The 20,259-nt window shown below is 50.0% G+C and overlaps 1 protein-coding gene across 1 annotated transcript in view; it reads left to right on the top strand.

Annotated features, from left to right (window-relative positions):
- Positions 1–19,875, top strand: part of Epas1 (endothelial PAS domain protein 1) — an 82,796-nt gene extending 62,921 nt beyond the window's left edge. Inside the window, exons 7-16 of the mRNA XM_021185964.3 lie at positions 5,048–5,154; positions 10,338–10,485; positions 11,064–11,278; positions 12,239–12,429; positions 13,115–13,225; positions 14,109–14,614; positions 15,285–15,411; positions 15,581–15,695; positions 15,905–16,078; positions 17,552–19,875. Coding sequence (XP_021041623.1) covers positions 5,048–5,154; positions 10,338–10,485; positions 11,064–11,278; positions 12,239–12,429; positions 13,115–13,225; positions 14,109–14,614; positions 15,285–15,411; positions 15,581–15,695; positions 15,905–16,078; positions 17,552–17,703 — 1,846 coding nt within the window. The 3' untranslated portion in view covers positions 17,704–19,875. The remainder of the gene's footprint in view (positions 1–5,047; positions 5,155–10,337; positions 10,486–11,063; positions 11,279–12,238; positions 12,430–13,114; positions 13,226–14,108; positions 14,615–15,284; positions 15,412–15,580; positions 15,696–15,904; positions 16,079–17,551) is intronic.
- The last annotated feature ends 384 nt before the right edge of the window (positions 19,876–20,259 follow it).

Raw genomic sequence — 20,259 nt, 5'->3', positions numbered from 1 at the left:
TGCACGTATGTCCGCTCAGCTGACAGTATTCTGGAATCAGCCCTAGCCATGTTTGAATGTGTAAAAACAACTACTCCCATGTTATCCTGAGACACCTGGTCTGTTGGAAATGCTCTACAGACTCCCTGTAGTTTATATCAGAGTTTACTGCATGACGGGGTTCCTTCCATGAATTAGTCACTTCTCACAGTCCTTCTCACTGGTGGGGGTTTTGTCGACGAAGAGATGGCTGGTGGCATGCAGGATAGCACTGGTCCAGAATGGAGGCCAGGCTACTTTCTGGTGTATAACTTCACCCTACCAACAGCACATCTCACAGAGACCATAGATCCCATAGAGAACTGTTAACCACAGAGCTGGGGTATAGACTTCATATAATTGGGCAGTATTCGGGGGTGTGTGCAAGACTTAAGGGCTGTTGCTTGAAGCAAGTATGGTCCAGATAAAAATATATTAAAATGATTAGGTCTTGAGATCTGAGTAGTGAATCTAGATATCATTAAAGAAATGCACTGCCAGTGCTTGTAAATATACAGAAAATAAACAACAAGTGTCTGGGGGTCGTTAAAGCACACAAAGAAAGAGCCAGTGAGAGTACGCATTGATTAATGATAGCGTTCTTGGGAAGGCAAGTGGGTGGCTAAGAAGTACTCAGTACTTGCATCTTCACACAGAGTTCAGATACTCCCTAGTCACCGTGTTTACATGATTAACTAAGCAAACCCTTGGCCTCTGAAGGGAGGGAGCAGCAGAAGAAATGGCACTAGGGGGCTGCAGCCTGGGAGGGATGGCATGTGGCTGATTCTGCTATCTCTAGAGGGGACAGCGTGCAGAAGACCATTTCCTTCCTGACCTTCATCTGGTGGTCCATTCCATATAACACACCTACATGTGTTTTTAACATGCCACACCTCATTCTGTGTGTGTTTGTATATATGTATATGTGTGTGTATATATATATGCGTATATGGGCTCTCTTGGTCTGCCTGCATGCTTCTGAAGGTCAGACATCAGTACTGGGTGTCTTCCTCTTCCATTCTTTACTTTGCTTTTTTGAGACAGGCTCTTGCAGTGAGCCCAGAACTTACTGTTTTGGCTAAAGTAACCGATCAGCAAGCTCTTAGGATCTGCCTGTTATGCCACTGCCATTCACTGGCTCCACCCACTGGCCCCACCCACTGGCCCCAGCACTGGGCTTACAGACATCTTTTGCCATGCAGCAGGTTTTCACACTGAGGCTGGGGATCTGAACTCAGATCTTCATGCTTGCACAGTGAGCACTTTGAGCCATTTCCTCACTCCTGCTTGTAGACTATCTTCAGAACAAAGAGCAGTTGTGGACAGTGAATAAGTCACCTCAGATTTTACCTGCACGTCTCACTCTGAAGGCCAAAGCCAGAGTCTGGTCTGACTTCAGAACAAAGATACCCTTCTACCATTCATTGTCTGTTTCCTCTCTTTCTTCCTCTCCTGCCTCCTCATAGGCTTGCTCCATCCTCTTTGGAGTCTCTGCTCCGTTCCTCTTTGGTCTACTTCTTTATCTGCTTGTTATTAAAGCATACACTCGGTCCCCAGCTTTGAAATCCGACAGATCTTTTTACGTTTCCCCCTCCTCTCGTGCAGTCTCGAGTTGACTTTTAAGTTTACGGGTGACCCCAAATGATTCTTCTTCCAGCGAGTCAAGGATCTCTAATTAGGAAGAGCGAAGTGGTCCCTCTCCCCTGATGGAGAGCACAGACGGCACTCTTATCTGCCGCAGCCAGGGAAATGAGCAGGGAAGGCCCCAGGGGCCATAACAGCAAGTCTATAAACAAGTTCGGTTCCTTAACCTCCCTATGGCGTCGGTGTGCCTGCGGATGGGGGCAAACGGTCATTAGCTTTAACTTGGGGCTTCCTGGCTTTGTGAAGTCTTGAGAACCCGCATGCTCTGCGATTGTGTTCGGGCCGTGCGCATTTCCCAGTTTTTACTGTAGTCTGTTTAAAGGAATGAAGAGGGAAACATTAAATATTTATTTTGGCTGACAAGATAACTGAAAGCTGCTAGCGGGAAGATAACTGGCAAGTCTGAAATCTGGGTTTGTTTGTCTCCTAGAACATGCCCATTGTGTGCCTTTGAAAGGATGATACGGTAATTAGGCAAAAGCATCTTATTATGAGGTTGATTATAATATTTACTCGAAGACTTTTGATGGCAAGATCCTAATCGTGAAAGGAAATGGGATTTCTTCAGGAAAGACGATCACATCCTTCCTAGAAGGCCCGTGGGCTCAGTGGGGAAAGTTTGTAGAAAATTTTGCATCGGCTCAGTCTGGCTGGCAAGTGAACAACCCTGTGAGTGGCTCTGCTGTCCCTGGTTCTGGTTCTGGTTCCCAGGCAGAGTTTGAAGTGCAGTCTCGGGAATGCTGTATGGCTAGGTACAGACATTGCTCCACTCCTCATTCCCCCAGCTTTATATCAGCGGAAGTGCCTTTGGGTACCAGCTCCAGGGTCCTGGCGACCCACGGCATGCGCGAGGCCAGTAAACCTAGAAACCAAGTGGGGACAAATCCTCTTGTGGTAAAGATGGCCAGCTGGCACTAGTATTCTGCCAGCCTCACAGGGCTGAATCAGCCATACTTAGAGGTTTTGTCAGTGGGCCTAACCTTTGCTCGGCAAAGACTTGAGCCTCCAGCATTGCGTCTGGTCAGAAAACTTGCCTTTTCTCTGCTCACGTAAGAGCAGGTAGTAGACAGAATGGAATGGCAGACTGAAGACTGCGATGAACTGCTAGAGGTGCTCCTGTGGGTACACACATGTGCACATACATGTAAACACGTGTGAACACGTGTGCACTGAGATGGTTAATCATGCTTAAGGAAAGTAGATCGTGACCCGGGTTCCTAAGTGGGGCTGGATTGTCAGCATGACTTCCCTCACTGTGGGGAGGCAGGAGGAGAAGGCCCACGGTGTAAGAGTCCAGTGCATCCTTCCTAGGGCCTAGGGCCTAGGGCCTAGGCAAGGGACGAAGGAATTGGAGGGGGTTCGGTGGAGAAGGAGAGGCCTGCGGTGACTCTGGAACTGGTGGCAGATGGCTGGTGGGGAGAGTATATGACATCCTGCAAGTTAGCTGAAAATCAGATTTCTTACAAGCAAAGACTGGATTCTGGGGAGATCTAGAACCTGGGCAGTTTGCCCCAGCCAAGAGAGTAGCTGGCCTAAGACGAGTAGCTGGCTTGAGAAGGACTGGGTCTAACAGGCACATGCCATTACAATTGGATGGAATGAATACTGAGACAGTCACTGGAGCAAGTGGAGCCTTTTGATTCTCCTTGTCCTTAGCCTCTGTCCAGAGGGCACAGAACACAGCTGTGCCCCAAGGCAGTGTGCTTCAAGGAGGGTGGTCGTACCGAGCTGCTCCCGTCAGCTCTGGCTTGTGATGAGCAAAGTGGGAAGCATCTAAGATGGAGGACTCGTGGGACACACAGCAGAATGACATGTGACTCACAAGGTGGCCGGTGCAGTGATTCTAGGGCAGGCTTTTGTTCACTTAAATGTCTCCACACAGAAAGCTTCCATGTGTCTTCGTGGCTCTCTCCATATTGGCTTTTTCCTGTCCAGTTCTCAACCAAAACTAGATCATCCAGAGGCAACACATCTACATGCGGTGCACTCACGCCATTTTCTGGCTTCGCTGCTTGTTTACCTGCGAGGACTGATTTTTATGTTGCTTCCCCTTAGCAGCCTCTGTCCTTCTCCCTCATGGAGATGGGAAGGGACAAGCTGCTGGAGACACATCTAGGGTCATAGATGGCAGCTGAGCAGCATCCAGGGGTGACACTGGAGAGAAAGCTCCCTCCCTGGCTCTTCCTCGCCTTCCCTTCTGGGACACAGGATTTCCATCTAAACATTCCTCAGCTTCAACTAGAATGAGCTTGAGATGCTAGCCAGGAAGCCTCAGCCCTTGTTCCTGTCTGATCTGGGCACTTGTGTGGCCATCAAGCCAATTCTGTCCTCTCTCAGATCTCCACTTATGCAGATGAACTGGGAGGTGGAGCCATGTGACCCTGCCTGACCCCAGGGCCTCTTAGATATTAGGCAGTCGAGTCCTCTGAGATAGAACTTCAGGAAGGGCAGGAGAGTGGGGGATGGGGGCAGATCCACAGTTGCAGCTGAGTCTGGTGGGTTTTTTTTTTAATTAGGTATTTATTTCATTTACATTTCCAATGCTATCCCAAAAGTCCCCCACACGCTCCCCAACCCACCCACTCCCACTTCTTGGCCCTAGAGTTCCCCTATACTGAGGCATATAAAGTTTGTACGACCAATGGGCCTCTCTTTCCACTGATGGCCAACTAGGCCATCTTCTGATTCATATGCAGCTAGAGACACGAGCTCTGGGGGGTACTGGTTAGTTCATCATGTTGTTCCACCTATGGGGTTGCAGTTCCCTTTAACTCCTTGGGTACTTTCTCTAGCTCCTCCATTGGGGGCCCTGTGATCCATCCAATAGCTGACTGTGAGCATCCACTTCTGTGTTTGTTAGGCCCCAGCATAGTCTCACAAGAGACAGCTATATCTGGGTCCTTTCAGCAAAATCTTGTTAGTGTATGCAATGGTGTCAGTGTTTGGAAGCTGATTATGGGATGGATCCTCAGATATGGCAGTCTCTAGATGGTCCATCCTTTTGTCTCAGCTCCAAACTTTGTCTCTGTAACTCCTTCCATAGGTGTTTTGTTCCCAATTCTAAGAAGGGGCAAAGTGTCCACAATTTGGTCTTCATTCTTCTTGAGTTTCATGTGTTTAGCAAATTGTATCTTATATCTTGGGTATTCTAAATTTCTGGGCTAATATCCACTTATCAGTGAGTACATATTGTGTGAGTTCTTTTGTGATTGTGTTACCTCACTCAGGACGATGCCCTCCTGATGGGGTTTTTCTTGAGTAAAGGAATGGTGTGACGAGGGTAGATACTTGATCCATTCACCTTAGATCCTGAAGTCTCTGATCGTGTGCTGTGCCAAGGCTGTTTGGTCTTTTGTCCTCACCTGCTGCTTCCTTTTTAATTCAGAATCTTGGAACTGATTGGTTACCACCCCGAGGAGCTACTTGGCCGCTCTGCCTATGAGTTCTACCATGCCCTGGATTCGGAGAACATGACCAAAAGTCACCAGAACTGTGAGTTCCTAGATACCCTGTGTCCTTGCCATCTGCCCTTGAGGGTATGATTGACAAGACACGGCCTTGGTTACTTCCTCCCAGAGTTACCACCTTGGGTAGCAGATAAGGTAGATACCTTCAAGATGGTCAGAGACCCACCCATGCCACCAGCCCCTAAATGGCGTTTATGCAAATTAAAAAGACTCTTGAGTCCTCGCAGATGGTTAACATGCTACACAACCCTCAGGGGCAGTCTTGAAGAGCAGCTAAAAGTGGGTGTGTAACCAGCTTGGGTCTGCACTAGATCAGCAAGCACCTCGGCATAGAAGAGGGTCTGGGAAGGTCCCAACAAGAGTTGGCTCGCACTGAATCAGTTTCCATGGTAGAGAGGACGGGGCTAACCAGAGGAAGAGGTGTTAAGAGAGGGGGCTGCCTGTGCAGCAGCACACTGTACGCATGCGGGAGAGCAGCCTGCCCAGCGAAGGAATTCGGGAACAGAGCTGTCCAGTAGAGCCTCTATCACAGAAACATCCTGTGCCTTCCTAGGCCACACAAGACCTAGATAGTGCTTGCAGTGCGTCTGCTGCATTGAGAAATGTCTTTAAGTGTTAAGTGATTTAAGTAGCTTTTCGTGGCACATGGCTACCTTATTGGACCGAGTGGCTCTGTGGTGTTCCCTTGGCCACGTTTCCAGTTCGGTCTTTCCATTTGTGGATGCTCCAGGGTAATTTTGAATACGTAAAACCCATCAACATGTAAGAAACTGGACTTGGTCCTCTGAGGACTAGGGATTGGTAGACTTGATCTCTACCCTAAGGAGTCTTTGTTTTGGAAGAAAAAGGAGCCCAGCTCCCAGAAACTGGGTGACCTTTAACCTTAGCATCTCTCATAGCATCGTGGTAATACAAACAGCAGGTGAATGAGAATCTCGTAAACAGACTATATTTGGGAAAGAGATCGTCCAAGCAGGACGCTGGTACAGACAGGGCTGCTGAGGGGATAGGCTAGGAGCCTTCAAATAGGAAACCCTGAGAAGCCGCCTAGCAGCCATACTGGCAACGTAGGAAACAGAAGTGTAGCTTTCTGTCCCTAGTCTGATTCGGCCTGACACTCCTCTGTCTACAGTCGGGACAGCTCGAGCTCAGCTTCACTAGCTGTGCAGCAACTCCACAAGCTGTGCACAGCATGGGGGGGGGGGAGAGAGAGAGAGAGAGAGAGAATATGAATATATGAATGAATTCAAAGTCACCCCTCTGTTTCCTCCCTGGGAGCTTTGGGTTTCATCTGATCTAGTAACACAGCAGGGACCATCATGGCATCTCAGACAAGTCTCTTACTGTGTTCTCTGGCATAAAAACAAAAATACCCAAATAGACTACCCCAGGGGTGGCAGGATACTCCCTGATGCTCTCTCTGACCCAGCCAGAGACTCCAAGGTGTTGTGTCAGCCTTCTCTTAGAGGGCCCCCAATGCTTTTGTGCTCCCTAGGGGTTCCCCATCCCCAAGGCCGATTGGTAGAGACGCACAACTTTATTCTGCTCAGCTCTGGCCTAGCTCACCAGCTAGTGTCTCTGGGTCTGGCTTCCTTTTTTTTCTTGGCCTTCTAAGCCAATGGGGTCTGTCAACACATCCGGGAAAATATCTTCATTTTAAGTACCTGGGAATTCTTGGAGGGCAGCGTTATATATACTTTGTCTCCTGGGGAGGGCTGTTAGAACTCAGTGGACATGTGGAAAGAAGCCCGCTCCCTGTTTAGAGCTCCCTCATCTATAAAGAGGGATAGGATAGCAAGGACGCTGGTCCTACTGGTTTGCAGTTGACTCCTGGGGGGAAATACGTTGGAAAAGCTTTTTGGTTGGATATTGTTTTTACTTAATCCATATATTTAACCCCCTAGCACACCTAAGGATAACTCACAGTCCAAATTGAAAGTACAGACTCTTGTTTTTCTGGGTTTTGTTTTTGTTTTTTTTCCCCCAGTAGAGTTAGGAAAAGCTGCCCTGAGCACAGAGGCCTATATTTAACCAAGAGGCCTGCATCAAGCAAAGTCAAATCTACACGGGCTGGAAACAAAGCCATCAGCTGTGAGAGAAGTCTTTCCACCCTATTCCCCTACAAGTACAGTTCCATTCTAGATCCCCTGCCAAGGTGTGTGGGGGGTCTCTGATCCACCATGTGTGTCACAGCTTGTGTGTGTTTCCCATCAAACCGCTTGGAGAAGCTCAGTCCTCAGCCAGATTTAGATAATTGAAAGTCATATTTCCAAATGGGCTAATAATCTATACACTGTCACTCTCAGAGGGGAAGGGTTGGGCTGGTTTCTCTTTGTTGTGCTCTTAGGAAAACAAGATTAAAGGCCATAAAAAGCCTTTCTCTCTCCTGGAGTGGCAGGCCCTTCACCAAGGCTGGCATTAATGAGAGGAATGGGAGTGGGGTGACTTAGAGGTGATTGATACAGCAGGCCCTCGCCTGCACTTAACAGAAGTGCAGTTCAAACCTCTGCTCAGCGAACTTCTTTGTGAAAAAGACTAAGAACACTGAATGTGGCAAGCAATAAGAACTATGTAAATGAGCTAATTCCAGGCTTGATGCCATGCAAGAATTGCGTCACTACAGCCAGGTGGCCTCCATGTCACCCAGAAAGGGACAGCAGAAAAGATAAAGGTTCCTTCTCTGGCCAAGGAGTCCATGATGGTTAACAAAGTGGCCTTAGCCCATTTTTTTTCTTCTCACTTCTTTCTGGCTCAACATAATGTAGTTAGAGAGGATCCATGGCCCCTGGAATCAAAAGACCGATGATCTAAACACTATTACTGTTATTCTGTGCAAAGTGAAGCAAACACAGCCTTCCTAGGCTGCGTTTCCTTGTGTTAAAGGGTGCTTGCTGTCTCTCCTCCCTCCTGCACAGGAGTCCATTTAAAAGATTAGATGAAGGTAAGACAATCAAAGTGGCAAAACAATCTGACTACTGCTGATAATAAAAGCATGGTCTTCAGCAGATAATCTAGAAGTTTCTTACCTTGTTACACCCCCATGAAAAAGAAAGCCACATTCTTTTGGTTGTGGATTTGGACACAGATGCCTATTGCAGTTTTATTCACAACAGGAAACTCAAACATCCAGGTGAAGGAATAAACTGGCCATGGTACACCCAATGAGACACTTCTCTCCCACAAACCACAGAAACACCCACAACCTCAGGAACACGATGCTCAAGGATAATGAAGCCAAACTCAAGAAAGTCTACTCCCATAGACGTCTAGAAGGGACAGGAGACGGTGCTGGGGAAAGATCAGTGATCATCTGGAATCAGAAGTCAAAACTAGGAGTAGTTAGGCACATGGGCCGTGGGGCAGGCTCAGATGAAGTTTTTGGTCCCTTTGCTGTGGTGATGGCTACTTAGGTGTTGACGTTTGTCAAAACTCATTGCACTGTATGAGTGAAATAGTTACCTTTCCATGGGAGGTAAATTAAAATACAATAAAGCTTGTTGTGGAGAGGAAAATAGTGTCTAATCTAGACTCTCAAGCCTGAGACTGTGCAAGCTGGCAAGCATGTTTAGCCAAAGGACTCTTTCAAGGGCTGCAGTCGCTGTCGATGGGAAACAGGAGTTTCACACACTGGTAACCCACACCAAGCAAGGCAGCCATGACACTGAACTCCACAGGTGCACGATGTAATGACAGTCACAGGGACTTGAATTTATCTCACAAGGCAGCGGTGGCTCTGCTGAGCAATGCGCACATGTAATTCTCCATCATTCCTGCTCCTCGCTGCTGCGTGTTAAGATATCCAAGAGGGTAAGATGTGCCAAGGCAAAAGGACTGTGACTGGCGTGACTATGAACAAGGCCATCCCTCGACCATGCAGGACTGATGAGGTGGCCCACGAGCTGACTGGTAGACCCGAAGAGACTGTCCACAGGGAACATAGCTCTTCTCTCCTAGAACTCCAGGACAATTGCCCTAAACAATTCCCAGTAACATAACTGGTACAGTACCTAAGCACTAGGCATTGATAGCTTGTGGAAGAAGAAATTCCTAAACAGTGTTTGTGTAGCCGATGAGGCAGGCAAGTCCATTTGATCTGCAGCACAAACAGCAGTACCCTTCTGGACAGTTAGAAATGACAGTGATGGACATGAGAGGAAACCACACCAGGATTGTCGCTTCCCCAAAGTCCCCAAGCCAGCAAGACTTCCTGAGCCTCCCATCATCCCTCTCCAGTTCTCTGTGACCTGGGCACTTCTGGGCTGGAGCTCTGGAGCTCTGAACAATCATTTGGTGGGTGAGGAGGAGGGTGGGGTGAAAGTCAGTGGACAGTCATTAGCAGACATTTCTAAAGTCAGCAGACATGACTGAAAAGGAGCTCTTGAGAGCTCTTTCACAAAAATGAAAAATGCATTTGGAAATGGGGAAGAAGACAAACTAGTGTATGGGACACCCCTTGGTGTTTTTTTTTAGACTGAAATTGACTACTTAGAACAGCCTAGGAGAGGAAAGAAACTCTAAGCTGGCAGTCTCACGGGGTAGTTGGCAAGTTTAAAGACCTTCCAGTGGCTGAGGTCCTGAATTAACAGTACAGGTCTCTCCCTACTCCAGATAAATTAGAGCAGTAGTTTCTCTCAAATGGTCTCTGGCTCCTAAGGTAGCAGAAAGTTCAAGGGACACAAAGTTTAAAAAACAAACTTCAGCTGGGTCTTGTGACACAGCTCTTGAGTTGAGTCCCAGTTATTCAGGAGGCTAAGGCAGAAGAATGGTTTAAGGCCGGCCTAGAAATAGCAGAAAGGACTGGGGCTGGAGCTCCGTGGAAGAGCACTTGCCCAGCCCTGTTCTGTCCTCCACAGTCAGGGAATGGGACAGGGCTGCAGCCCTGTGGTCCACCTTCCAGATGTGGTCTGCCACCTTCAGGAGGTGAAGTCAGTAGTGTGCTGCTCCTTGGTTGACTGGGAGTCACTCCTGCACTGGGCAGGCAAACATCTGCTTTCCTTCAGAACTCCTATTCCTATTTTTTGAAACGAAGAGTTGGCTGAAATGATCTCCCCCCTATACCCCAACCCTCTCAACTCTTCCTGGCCTTGGCGTCCATCTGGCAGCTCTGTCCATCCCCCTCCCCCGGCAGGTGACACATCCTGTGGGGTTAGAGTGTGTGCTGCACACCACTCCTGCACCTCTCTTACCTCTGGCTCCTTTCTTCACTAGTGTGCACCAAGGGGCAGGTGGTATCTGGCCAGTACCGGATGCTAGCCAAACACGGAGGATATGTGTGGCTGGAGACCCAGGGGACGGTCATCTACAACCCCCGCAACCTGCAGCCTCAGTGCATCATGTGTGTCAACTATGTGCTGAGGTGAGTCGAGGAGGGAGCAGCCAGCCTCTCAGGGCCGTGGGCAGTACCTCCACATGCTGGCTGTGGTGTGGATCCTTCTGACTGGGAGGGTTCTATATTGAGATCTTAGGAACAGAGCTCTAGAGCGTTTCTTTTCCATTTGTCAGCTATGGTATCATGTCTCTGACTTGTGCTAAGGGGGAGAAGATGGCATAGAGTAATGCTTGATGTTGTGTGAATGGGAGACAGTGCTCTCCTGGGTAAGCTGTTTTGGGAAGATGTGGATGTTATACCCTCTCCCCTCCACCCCTGGAAAGACTATGAGCGGCTGCCATTGATAATATGAAGGAAACGAACATAGGAATCCAGGACTCTTGTGTGCCTACAGCTTGAGCACAGGTAGCGAGCGAACAGCCCACAGGTTGAGGCTAACCTCAACGTCTCTGCTTCTGTGGCTCACAGAATTGGATTGTTTGTGCTTCCGCCTAACACTTCTCTGAGAGGTTTATCTATCAGGCTTCTGACGTGTCTGCGGTGGGAGAGCCAAAGGCTTTTGCTAAAAGATGCAGAGACTCTAAGCAGCTCTCTCTTCCCATCAGTGAGATCGAGAAGAACGACGTGGTGTTCTCCATGGACCAGACCGAATCCCTGTTCAAGCCGCACCTGATGTCCATGAACAGCATCTTTGACAGCAGTGATGATGTGGCCGTAACTGAGAAGAGCAACTACCTGTTCACCAAACTGAAGGAGGAGCCCGAGGAACTGGCCCAGTTGGCCCCCACCCCGGGAGATGCCATTATTTCTCTCGATTTCGGTGCGTACTTCCTAGCCCTGGTTGAACCCACAGAACCCTCATGGGCTCGCGGACAGTTCTTGCTATGACAAGTCTCCCTGGCCACAGCTTCCCTAAACCACAGACACACTCGGGCCTTGCTGATCACTGTACGTGGTCAGGCTCTGCTAGGTAGAGAAGAAGCACAAAGTTATGGCCACTGAGTTATATGTCCTCATGAAGGCTAAAGAGGTAGGCAAGGAGAGGGCTCCCTCTTGAGGGGTCCATCCTCTACCTGGCTTGAGAGTCTGAGTTGAGTCATGTGTCTCAGGGAGTGCCCTCTAACTTAGGTGAAAGGCTGAGTCAGAACAGTGCCAGAACCAGTAGCCAAGAGGAGACTGAGGGCGAGGATGAAGCCCTCGGTGGCTGCTTGCGTTAGAATGTCTGCCCATCTTCCTGGAAGAGAAGTCCTTTTGGTCCAGAGTACTGAGCTCTCATCTGACACCCGGAACTGTCCAGGGAAAGGCCTCTTCTAGTCTGCACCCTCTCCAGCCCAGCTCTGACTGCTCCCCTTTGCAATCCCCTTTTGATAATGTGTATTTGAGAGGCCACAGGAAAATGGACACCTCAGAGAACCAGAGAGGGCAATGAGCCCTCTTGCACGAGATAACCTTGTAACCCCCCAGCTCCATGATGGTACTAAGGCAAATGGCCCAATTCTCCTCTGATAACTTCCTCAACTCTGTTCTGGAAGGCTCTGCAGGAAACAACTGCTTCTCTCTAGTAAGCTCAGTCTCTGAAAGCCAAACACTGCTGGAGATTGTTCTCTTTATAGGAAGTCCCCAGATTGAATCATAGTTCTGCTCCTATCTAGGCTCCACAGTACTGAGGGTGTCAACCTCAGGCCCTCTTTTAGGACCTTTTGTGAACTTTCTGGGCGTATCCACCCTGGGGTGAGCCCAGACCTCACGAATGCTCCTCAAGCAAGCCTTGTCTTTACAGGAAGCCAGAACTTCGATGAACCCTCAGCCTATGGCAAAGCCATCCTTCCCCCAGGCCAGCCATGGGCCACGGGGCTGAGGAGCCACAGTGCCCAGAGTGAGTCCGGGAGCCTGCCAGCCTTCACTGTGCCCCAGGCAGGCACCCCAGGGAACACCACACCCAGCGCTTCAAGCAGCAGTAGCTGCTCCACGGTGAGCCCCCACCCTCCAGGAGAGCATACAGGGCTCGTGGGCCCCTCAAGCTCCACTGCCAGATGACTGGACAGACCCCCTGAGAAGTACTGCCTCCCTTGGGTATTATAGTGCCCCTGGCTCTTAGCATCTGTCTTCCACCCTTATCCATGTAGCGACACCTGGAATCACAGCAAGAACCTAGGCTGGTCTCTGCAAACCAAAGGCTTCAACCACAGAGCCCTGTTGGCCACAGCCTCTATCCATTTGCACATCAAGACACACAGGACCAGTAGTTCACAACCCCGTGTTATACAAATCCCTCTCTTTGACGGGAGAAATTGAACAAGCCTTTCACAGGGTCACCTAGATCATCAGAAAACACAGAAATTTACTTTATAATTCATAACTGTAGCCAAATTACTGTTTGGAGTAGTGAGGTTGGGGGGTTAGCACAGCATGAGGAACTGAAGGGAAGTCAAGGACCACTGACCTAGGAAGTGATCCAAGCCTCTCCTTAGAGGGAGACTAAGGTTCAGAGAGGTTGATGAACTGAGCTGCTTCACACCGCTTGTAAATAGTAGTCCCCTTCACAGATGCTTGGTAGACCGGGGCAGAGTGCAGAAACATGCTTGTCTGTTCTCACTGGACTCCTGGCGAGACAGGCCCCGTGTTCTTACGTGGTCTCCTCCTTCCTGGTTTCCAGCCCAGCAGCCCTGAGGATTACTATTCATCTCTGGAGAATCCCTTGAAGATCGAAGTGATTGAGAAGCTTTTCGCCATGGACACGGAGTCGAGGGACCCGTGCAGTACCCAGGTGGGCCCCACGCGTGGGTGATGAGGGCTCCTTTGCAGAGACCCCCGGTGTGCTGCGCAAAGCTTCGAGGTCAGGGAGCTTGTGAGTGGCCCGCTCCCTTCCTACTGTGTCCCTGCTCAGCCCCACACTTCTGTCTAACTGTTGACCCCATCTCTGTCTTGCACAAATGGCGTAAGTGGTGGTGGTGGAGGTGGGCGAGGGTGGTGATGAGCATCTCCAGAGGCTATCCTCACACCTCCCTTTGATTGTCTCAGACTGAGTTCTCCACCCCAGCTTCCACATTGTTCTTTAGTGGGTGGCCTTATCCTATCCTGCAGAACCTCTCGTTGTTTCTGTGCATGTCTTTTTCCTGTGTGTGTGTGTGTGTGTGTGTGTGTGTGTGTGTGTGCCTGTGACACTTCTTAGCACAAGCAGGCACACTTCCTTCAGTACCAGTCTTGGGTACAGAGATCTATCCGTAGTGAGGGGGTCATTGTCTGACCGCGGCTGAAGCTTGTGTCTTTGCTTATGAGTGTTCTGTTGTGACCATGGGTGTCTCTGAGTATCTACTGGTGAGAACAGCAGTCCCTGTGGGGGAGATGAAGATTAGCTGTTACAAATAGGATAAAGGGGCAGCCCGTGCAGCAGAGGCCAGAAGTTGGCCTGGCTGAAAGAGAAAGAGAAGGCTGCAGGTCAAAAGTGGAGGAAGCTCACTGAACCTGTACAGGACGAAGGGAGAGATGCAAGGAAAAGGTTATATCCCAACAGCAATCCTTGTACGTTCAATGGCAAATCTGAGCATTTCCAGCAGAGGTGTTTGAATGGAGGACTGACAGTTTCAAAAGGCCTAGGCAGGGTAGGGCCGGGCCAGCCGCTATCCACCCTTTGCTCTGTGTCTCCTCAGACGGACTTCAGTGAACTGGACTTGGAGACCTTGGCACCCTACATCCCTATGGACGGCGAGGACTTCCAGCTGAGTCCCATCTGCCCAGAGGAGCCGCTCATGCCAGAGAGCCCCCAGCCCACCCCCCAGCACTGCTTCAGTACCATGACCAGCATCTTCCAGCCGCTCACCCCGGGGGCCACCCACGGCCCCTTCTTCCTCGATAAGTACCCGCAGCAGTTGGAAAGCAGGAAGACAGAGTCGGAGCACTGGCCCATGTCTTCCATCTTCTTTGATGCTGGGAGCAAAGGGTCCCTGTCTCCATGCTGTGGCCAGGCCAGCACCCCTCTCTCTTCTATGGGGGGCAGATCCAACACGCAGTGGCCCCCGGATCCACCATTACATTTCGGCCCTACTAAGTGGCCTGTGGGTGATCAGGGTGCTGAACCCCTAGGAGCCCTGCCGGTGGGGTCATCGCAGTTGGAACCTCCGAGCGCCCCGCCTCACGTCTCCATGTTCAAGATGAGGTCAGTGATAGATGTCTGGCTGGAGGGGACATACTGGGCAGGGCGAGTACATGTACACACCCACTAATGGAGGCTCTAGAGGTTCACATCAGCTTCCCGCTGACCGTATCCCCTCACTGTATGTGTAGGCAGCTGGCACTTTTCCTAGTCCTCCTCTGACAAGTGAGAGCCAGACCCCAGCAGATAGAAGAAGGGGCTTTTTTAAGTGATGTCTGCCTACCTTTGGACACAGATAGGTATTATTGTATTTCCTCCATAGTCCTGTGCTGTCTGTCTGTCCGGAGCCTCTGTGGGGTGCACACAGGCACCAGCATTTTCCTGTCTTCCCAGTAGGCTGCAGTCCCATAAGCTGATGTGTCTTGTCTATAGTCTGTACCCTTTATAGAGCACCCCAGATGGTCCTCTGGAAGGGAGGCATTCAGCAGAAATCCTCGTAGAGACTGTTGTCATCTAGCTGGGCAGGACTGAGGTGGACAGGTGTGTGGAGAGAGGCGCAGGTGACAGAACTCTTGAGCATCTTACAGAGGGAAGAGCTGAGCTGCCGCCACTCAAGCCCTTTGGCACTCTGCCCTCCATAGATCGTCTGAGTCATGGATTCTGATGAAGACACCAGGCAGCGGGAGGCTGTAGATGCCTCACACCCACCACTGTCTTCTCTTGGCATTGGCAGGTCTGCAAAGGACTTCGGGGCCCGAGGTCCATACATGATGAGCCCAGCCATGATCGCCCTGTCCAACAAGCTGAAGCTAAAGCGGCAGCTGGAGTATGAGGAGCAAGCCTTCCAAGACACAAGCGGGGTAAGCCATGCCTGTGAACGAACAGCCTGCTGGACAGGAAGGAGATGAGGCTAGGGTAGAGATGCAGACAGCTAGATCTGGTAGTGAGCACCTGCGCCTGCTGGGTCTGTGCGGTACCCACCCCACTCCACCCTGGCCCACTTCCTCCAACTACACGTCATCTCTGCAGGGGGACCCTCCAGGCACCAGCAGTTCACACTTGATGTGGAAACGTATGAAGAGCCTCATGGGCGGGACCTGTCCTTTGATGCCTGACAAGACCATCAGTGCGAACATGGCCCCCGGTAAGCAGGCCTGGCCCAGGGGTCTGGTGGAGGGTTGAAGGCTCAGAGCACATTCCCTGAGCCTTGTTAGAATGGGTTATATCCATGCCATGAGCAGGATCCCGGCTCAGAGGTCTCTACGTGACTTCTGAGAAAGAAAGCAGGCTGAGAGCACTATTGTCTGCCCTAATGACAGCACCACAGTTCACTCTCTGGCTTGGATCCTCCAGATGAATTCACCCAAAAATCTATGAGAGGCCTGGGCCAGCCACTGAGACACCTGCCACCTCCCCAGCCACCATCTACCAGGAGCTCAGGGGAGAACGCCAAGACTGGGTTCCCGCCACAGTGCTATGCCTCCCAGTTCCAGGACTACGGTCCTCCAGGAGCTCAAAAGGTGTCAGGTGAGTGCTTTGGAACTCCCACCATAGCCAGGGTCTGATGCAAACAGGTGGCCTGGCTGGCCAGAGAGCTGAGAGGCAACCGCTTGCAGGAAGCAACTCTACATTTGGACAAGACTGCCTTCAGAGCCTCTGCTCAGGTCTGATGCGACTGCTTACAGTCCATAGGGCTCTTCCTCAGCCAAGCTGCATGAGATGGTTTAGCCAGGACCAAGTCTCCTCTTTATTCCAGAGCCTGCATGGTACCAGGCCCAGAAAGGATTTGATAATGACTTGTTCAAAGAACAAGGAAGGCCCAGGAGGGTGCAGGCTCCTCATTGATGAGCTGAGATTGTGTGAGAAAGTGAGAAAGGCCTCTTTGGCTGTTGTCCCTGAGAAAGGGCAGAGCCACGGTTACTTCTGGCCAAGCAGGCTCCCCAGAAAGTGGGTCTAAAGCTCTAACACCAGCTCAGGCTAGGGAAGCTTCGGTAGAAGGAAGCGGCTTGGTATGGCAAGGGCCCTGGGGCTGTGGTGGACTTCTGAGCAAGACAAGCTTGCTGCCCTGGAAAGGTGGGCTGGAAGACTGTGCATGGGCTCTGGAAGGGATCCTCCAGTAATCAGTCAGGTCACACGCGGGCTGTTGGCACCCCACAAGACCAAGAGTCTATGTCTTTCCTCAGCTGCTCATTGCCTGAAGTGTACACACATACCACAAGCTTTCTCTGAAAGGTTGCACAGGGGACTCACTGTAAGTTCAGCTATTGCCACTGAAACACACAAGTGTTCCCATAGACGCCTTTGCTTGGCACAAACAATTTGTGGTTTGAGAAAGAAAATTCCAGAGCCTTGTCTACAGGAGCAGAGTTGGGGAAAATTTATAGTTGTGTTCTTAGAATTCCATCTGAAGAACCCCAAAAGCCCTGGGCTGATATTTCAGTTCTGTTGTTTACCAGCAGGCGGGCTGGCAAGCCAGAAGACTTAAAAGAGAAAGTTTAAAGTTTAAAGAGAGAACCATACATCACTCACCCCCGGTATACACATCTGGGCAGCTGTAGTCAGCAAACGACAGGTTTCCCCAGCTGTTGAAAGCGAAGCAAAACTAATTTCAACATAGATCGTTTCTGCCCATAGACTGAAAGCAGAGGTGAATTTAAGAAGGGCAGGGCATCTGTTGGTAGGAGTGCAGGCAATGGGAAGTGTGGACCCCGGAAGGGAGAGCACACTGGGATCCAGCTCTGTCTCTAAACTGAGAGACCTCTGTTGTTGCTCCAGCCATCTTTGGATCTCAGCACTGCTGTGGCATGTCCTCTTCTGGCTCCATCCTCTGAACAGGGGATGGAGCCCCAGGGCCAGAGGGCTGCTGCATCGGAAGTTGCCGGAAGCTGGAGATACAGTTGTTTGCATGCATGCCCTTTCCCCTGGTCATCTACAGCCAGCGGAGCAGGTGTGTGCCAGTCCTCTGAAACACCCTCCTCTCCCTCCTCTCCCTCCTCTCAGGCGTGGCCAGTCGACTGCTGGGGCCATCGTTTGAGCCTTACCTGTTGCCGGAACTGACCAGATATGACTGTGAGGTGAACGTGCCCGTGCCTGGAAGCTCCACACTCCTGCAGGGGAGAGACCTTCTCAGAGCTCTGGACCAGGCCACCTGAGCCAGGGCCTCTGGCCGGGCATGGCCCTGCCTGCCCCGCCGTCTTGGCCTGCCAGCTTCACTTCCATCTGTGTTGCAATTAGGTATCTCTAACACCAGCACACTTCTTACGAGATGTACTCAACCTGGCCTACTGGCCAGGTCACCAAGCAGTGGCCTTTATCTGACATGCTCACTTTATTATCCATGTTTTAAAAATACATAGTTGTTGTACCTGCTATGTTTTACCGTTGATGAAAGTGTTCTGAAATTTTATAAGATTTACCCCTCCCTCCCTGCCTCCTTCCCTCCCTTGAATTACTTCTAATTTATATTCCCCAAAGGTTTCTCTCTCTCATTCATATCCATACTAACAAGCATGGTGGCTGGTGCCTCTCCCTAGGAAAGCTTTGGCGTCATTCAACTCAAGTGTTCTTGTTCTTGTTGCCAAAGAGAAAAGGATTTTGCCCCACTGTGGATTCTCCCTCTCCCCCCACCCCATATACACACACATACACACACACACCTACACACATATACACACATGCACGTATGCACACACACACACACACACACACACACATATACACACACACATATACACACACACATATCTAATCACCATATTGTAAAATTTTGTGTTTTTAAAGCCAACTCTTTGCTCCGATTTTTTCATACGACTTAGTATGGGGCAAAAAAGCAATGTGAAGAATCAACTCTAGGGTTACCTGTGAAGCCACGCGGTGGTGTTCTAAGCTGTTTGGTGATGCCCCCATCTCTCCCCGGGTCCAGTGGATTTTTTTTTTAACTATTATTCAAAAGCAAAACTGAGTTTTGTTTTGTTTTGTTTTTTAAGAAGAATTTATATCCAGGTTTAGTGTTTATCATATATATGGGTACTCTGTAATATCTAAAAGCTTAGAAATGGGATCCTGCTCACAAGAATCACTTTTAAGATCTTTTAGGGCTGTTAATTTTATTTTCTCAGTGTTCTGGACACTGTAGACCTGTGCAGTACTCCCACAGGCCTGACTAACCGCCACGGATCTCTCTTTCTTTCTCTCTGGTGACTTTTTGCTTTTGTGATATGGCAGCGGTGTGACAAACAGTCCCAGGAGTGAAGTCATTAAGGGGGAACATTGCAAGCTATCTTTTCGTGTTCTCAGTGTATTATGTATGTGTGTGCTGTTGCCGCTATGAGGGCTCGGGGCTCGCAGGAACCGAGGGCAGGTTGCAGGTGAGCTGGAAGGAGGAAGGAAGCGCTCTCACTCTTTTTCAGGCGATGTTGCTAGCCCTTCTAGCGCACTGAGCTACGTGACTGCCAATCTCTCTCCTGCGGCACATTTGGGTGTTTCCACAGCTACCATGAAGTGGTTTTAATGGGAATTCATAAAGCAAGTTAGGATTCACAAATGTAGTGACCCAAGTCCTTGGAGCTAAACTGGGAGAGGGTGCCAGGTGGAGGGTAGCAGGTCTGACCAGCCCTACACCCTGCCACAGATCACAGCAGGGCAAATGGCCCTGCGAAGCCATGGTGCAGCGCCCCCTGCTGGCGAGCAGCGGGCAGACCTCCAAGGACAGCCTCTAGCTGAGGTCTCAGTCACATGAAGTGTGACACTGAACAGGTAGAAAGCACTGAAAATCGTGTTCCAAGAGCACTTTGTAACTCACTGAGGGGGAGGGGAAGCACCTTTTGGGTTTGTGATACCAATCAACATAAGGTGTTGTTGACTCGGGTACAATAAAACTCTCAACACACACAAAGCCCATCAGGCAAGAGTACAGTAAGCCTAAGGGGACTTGCTGCTCAAACCAAAAATTAACTCTGAAGGTCAGTCTACCTGACATTACCTAGGCATGGTGTTGTCCAAGCTGCGCATTGGTGCACAGTGTGGCCTGACACACAAGCAGGCGGGGCGACGGAACTTGAAGGGTTATTGACATGCAAATGCTGGTGTTTGATTTCCTGTGTTGTTGCCTCAGCGTTAAGGGCATTTCCGTTTTTTGCAGTTTTACTAAAGACACTCTGAGAAATATTCCGAGTTTCATATTAACCTTTCCTGTCCATGTAACAACTTCATGACCATTACTGCATTGTCAAATTCCTACTGACGACATTATAACTGTACGGGAGCTTAACTTTATAAGGAAATGTATTTTGACACTGATATCTTATTAAAGTATTCTGATCCTATCCTGCCCATGCCTCTTGTTTTCCGTGCCGATGGAAAAATAAGGTTCTTACTCAAGAGCACACAGAAATGGACTTTGGAGCTGAAGTAGACCAGCCTGAGACCACCCCACAGGAAGTCTGATGAAGGAAGGCGTTTGTGCCTGACAGTTGCCCGAGCCCAGGAGCTGGTCGCTATCTTAAGCATTTTTGTAGCGACTGTGTGTCTAGCCAAGGCCCTTTCCTTGCATGCTGGGAGAGAAGGGAAGAAACCATGGGCTCTCGCTTCAGAGACCCACACGAGGCACTGCGGTCCAAGGAGAAGGGCACCTTGGGCCAAGGGCATCACTGTAGACTCAAGGTCTTCCTAGGTAGTATAGTAGGTAGAAAAGAAAAAGTCTTCAGCCA

The sequence above is a fragment of the Mus caroli genome, unplaced genomic scaffold, assembly GCF_978045245.1.
Source record: "Mus caroli unplaced genomic scaffold, Mus_caroli_1 scaffold_18, whole genome shotgun sequence".
Lineage (NCBI taxonomy): Eukaryota > Metazoa > Chordata > Mammalia > Rodentia > Muridae > Mus > Mus caroli.
Note: the sequence above shows the minus strand (reverse complement) of the source record. Positions and strands in the feature narration are given on the sequence as shown.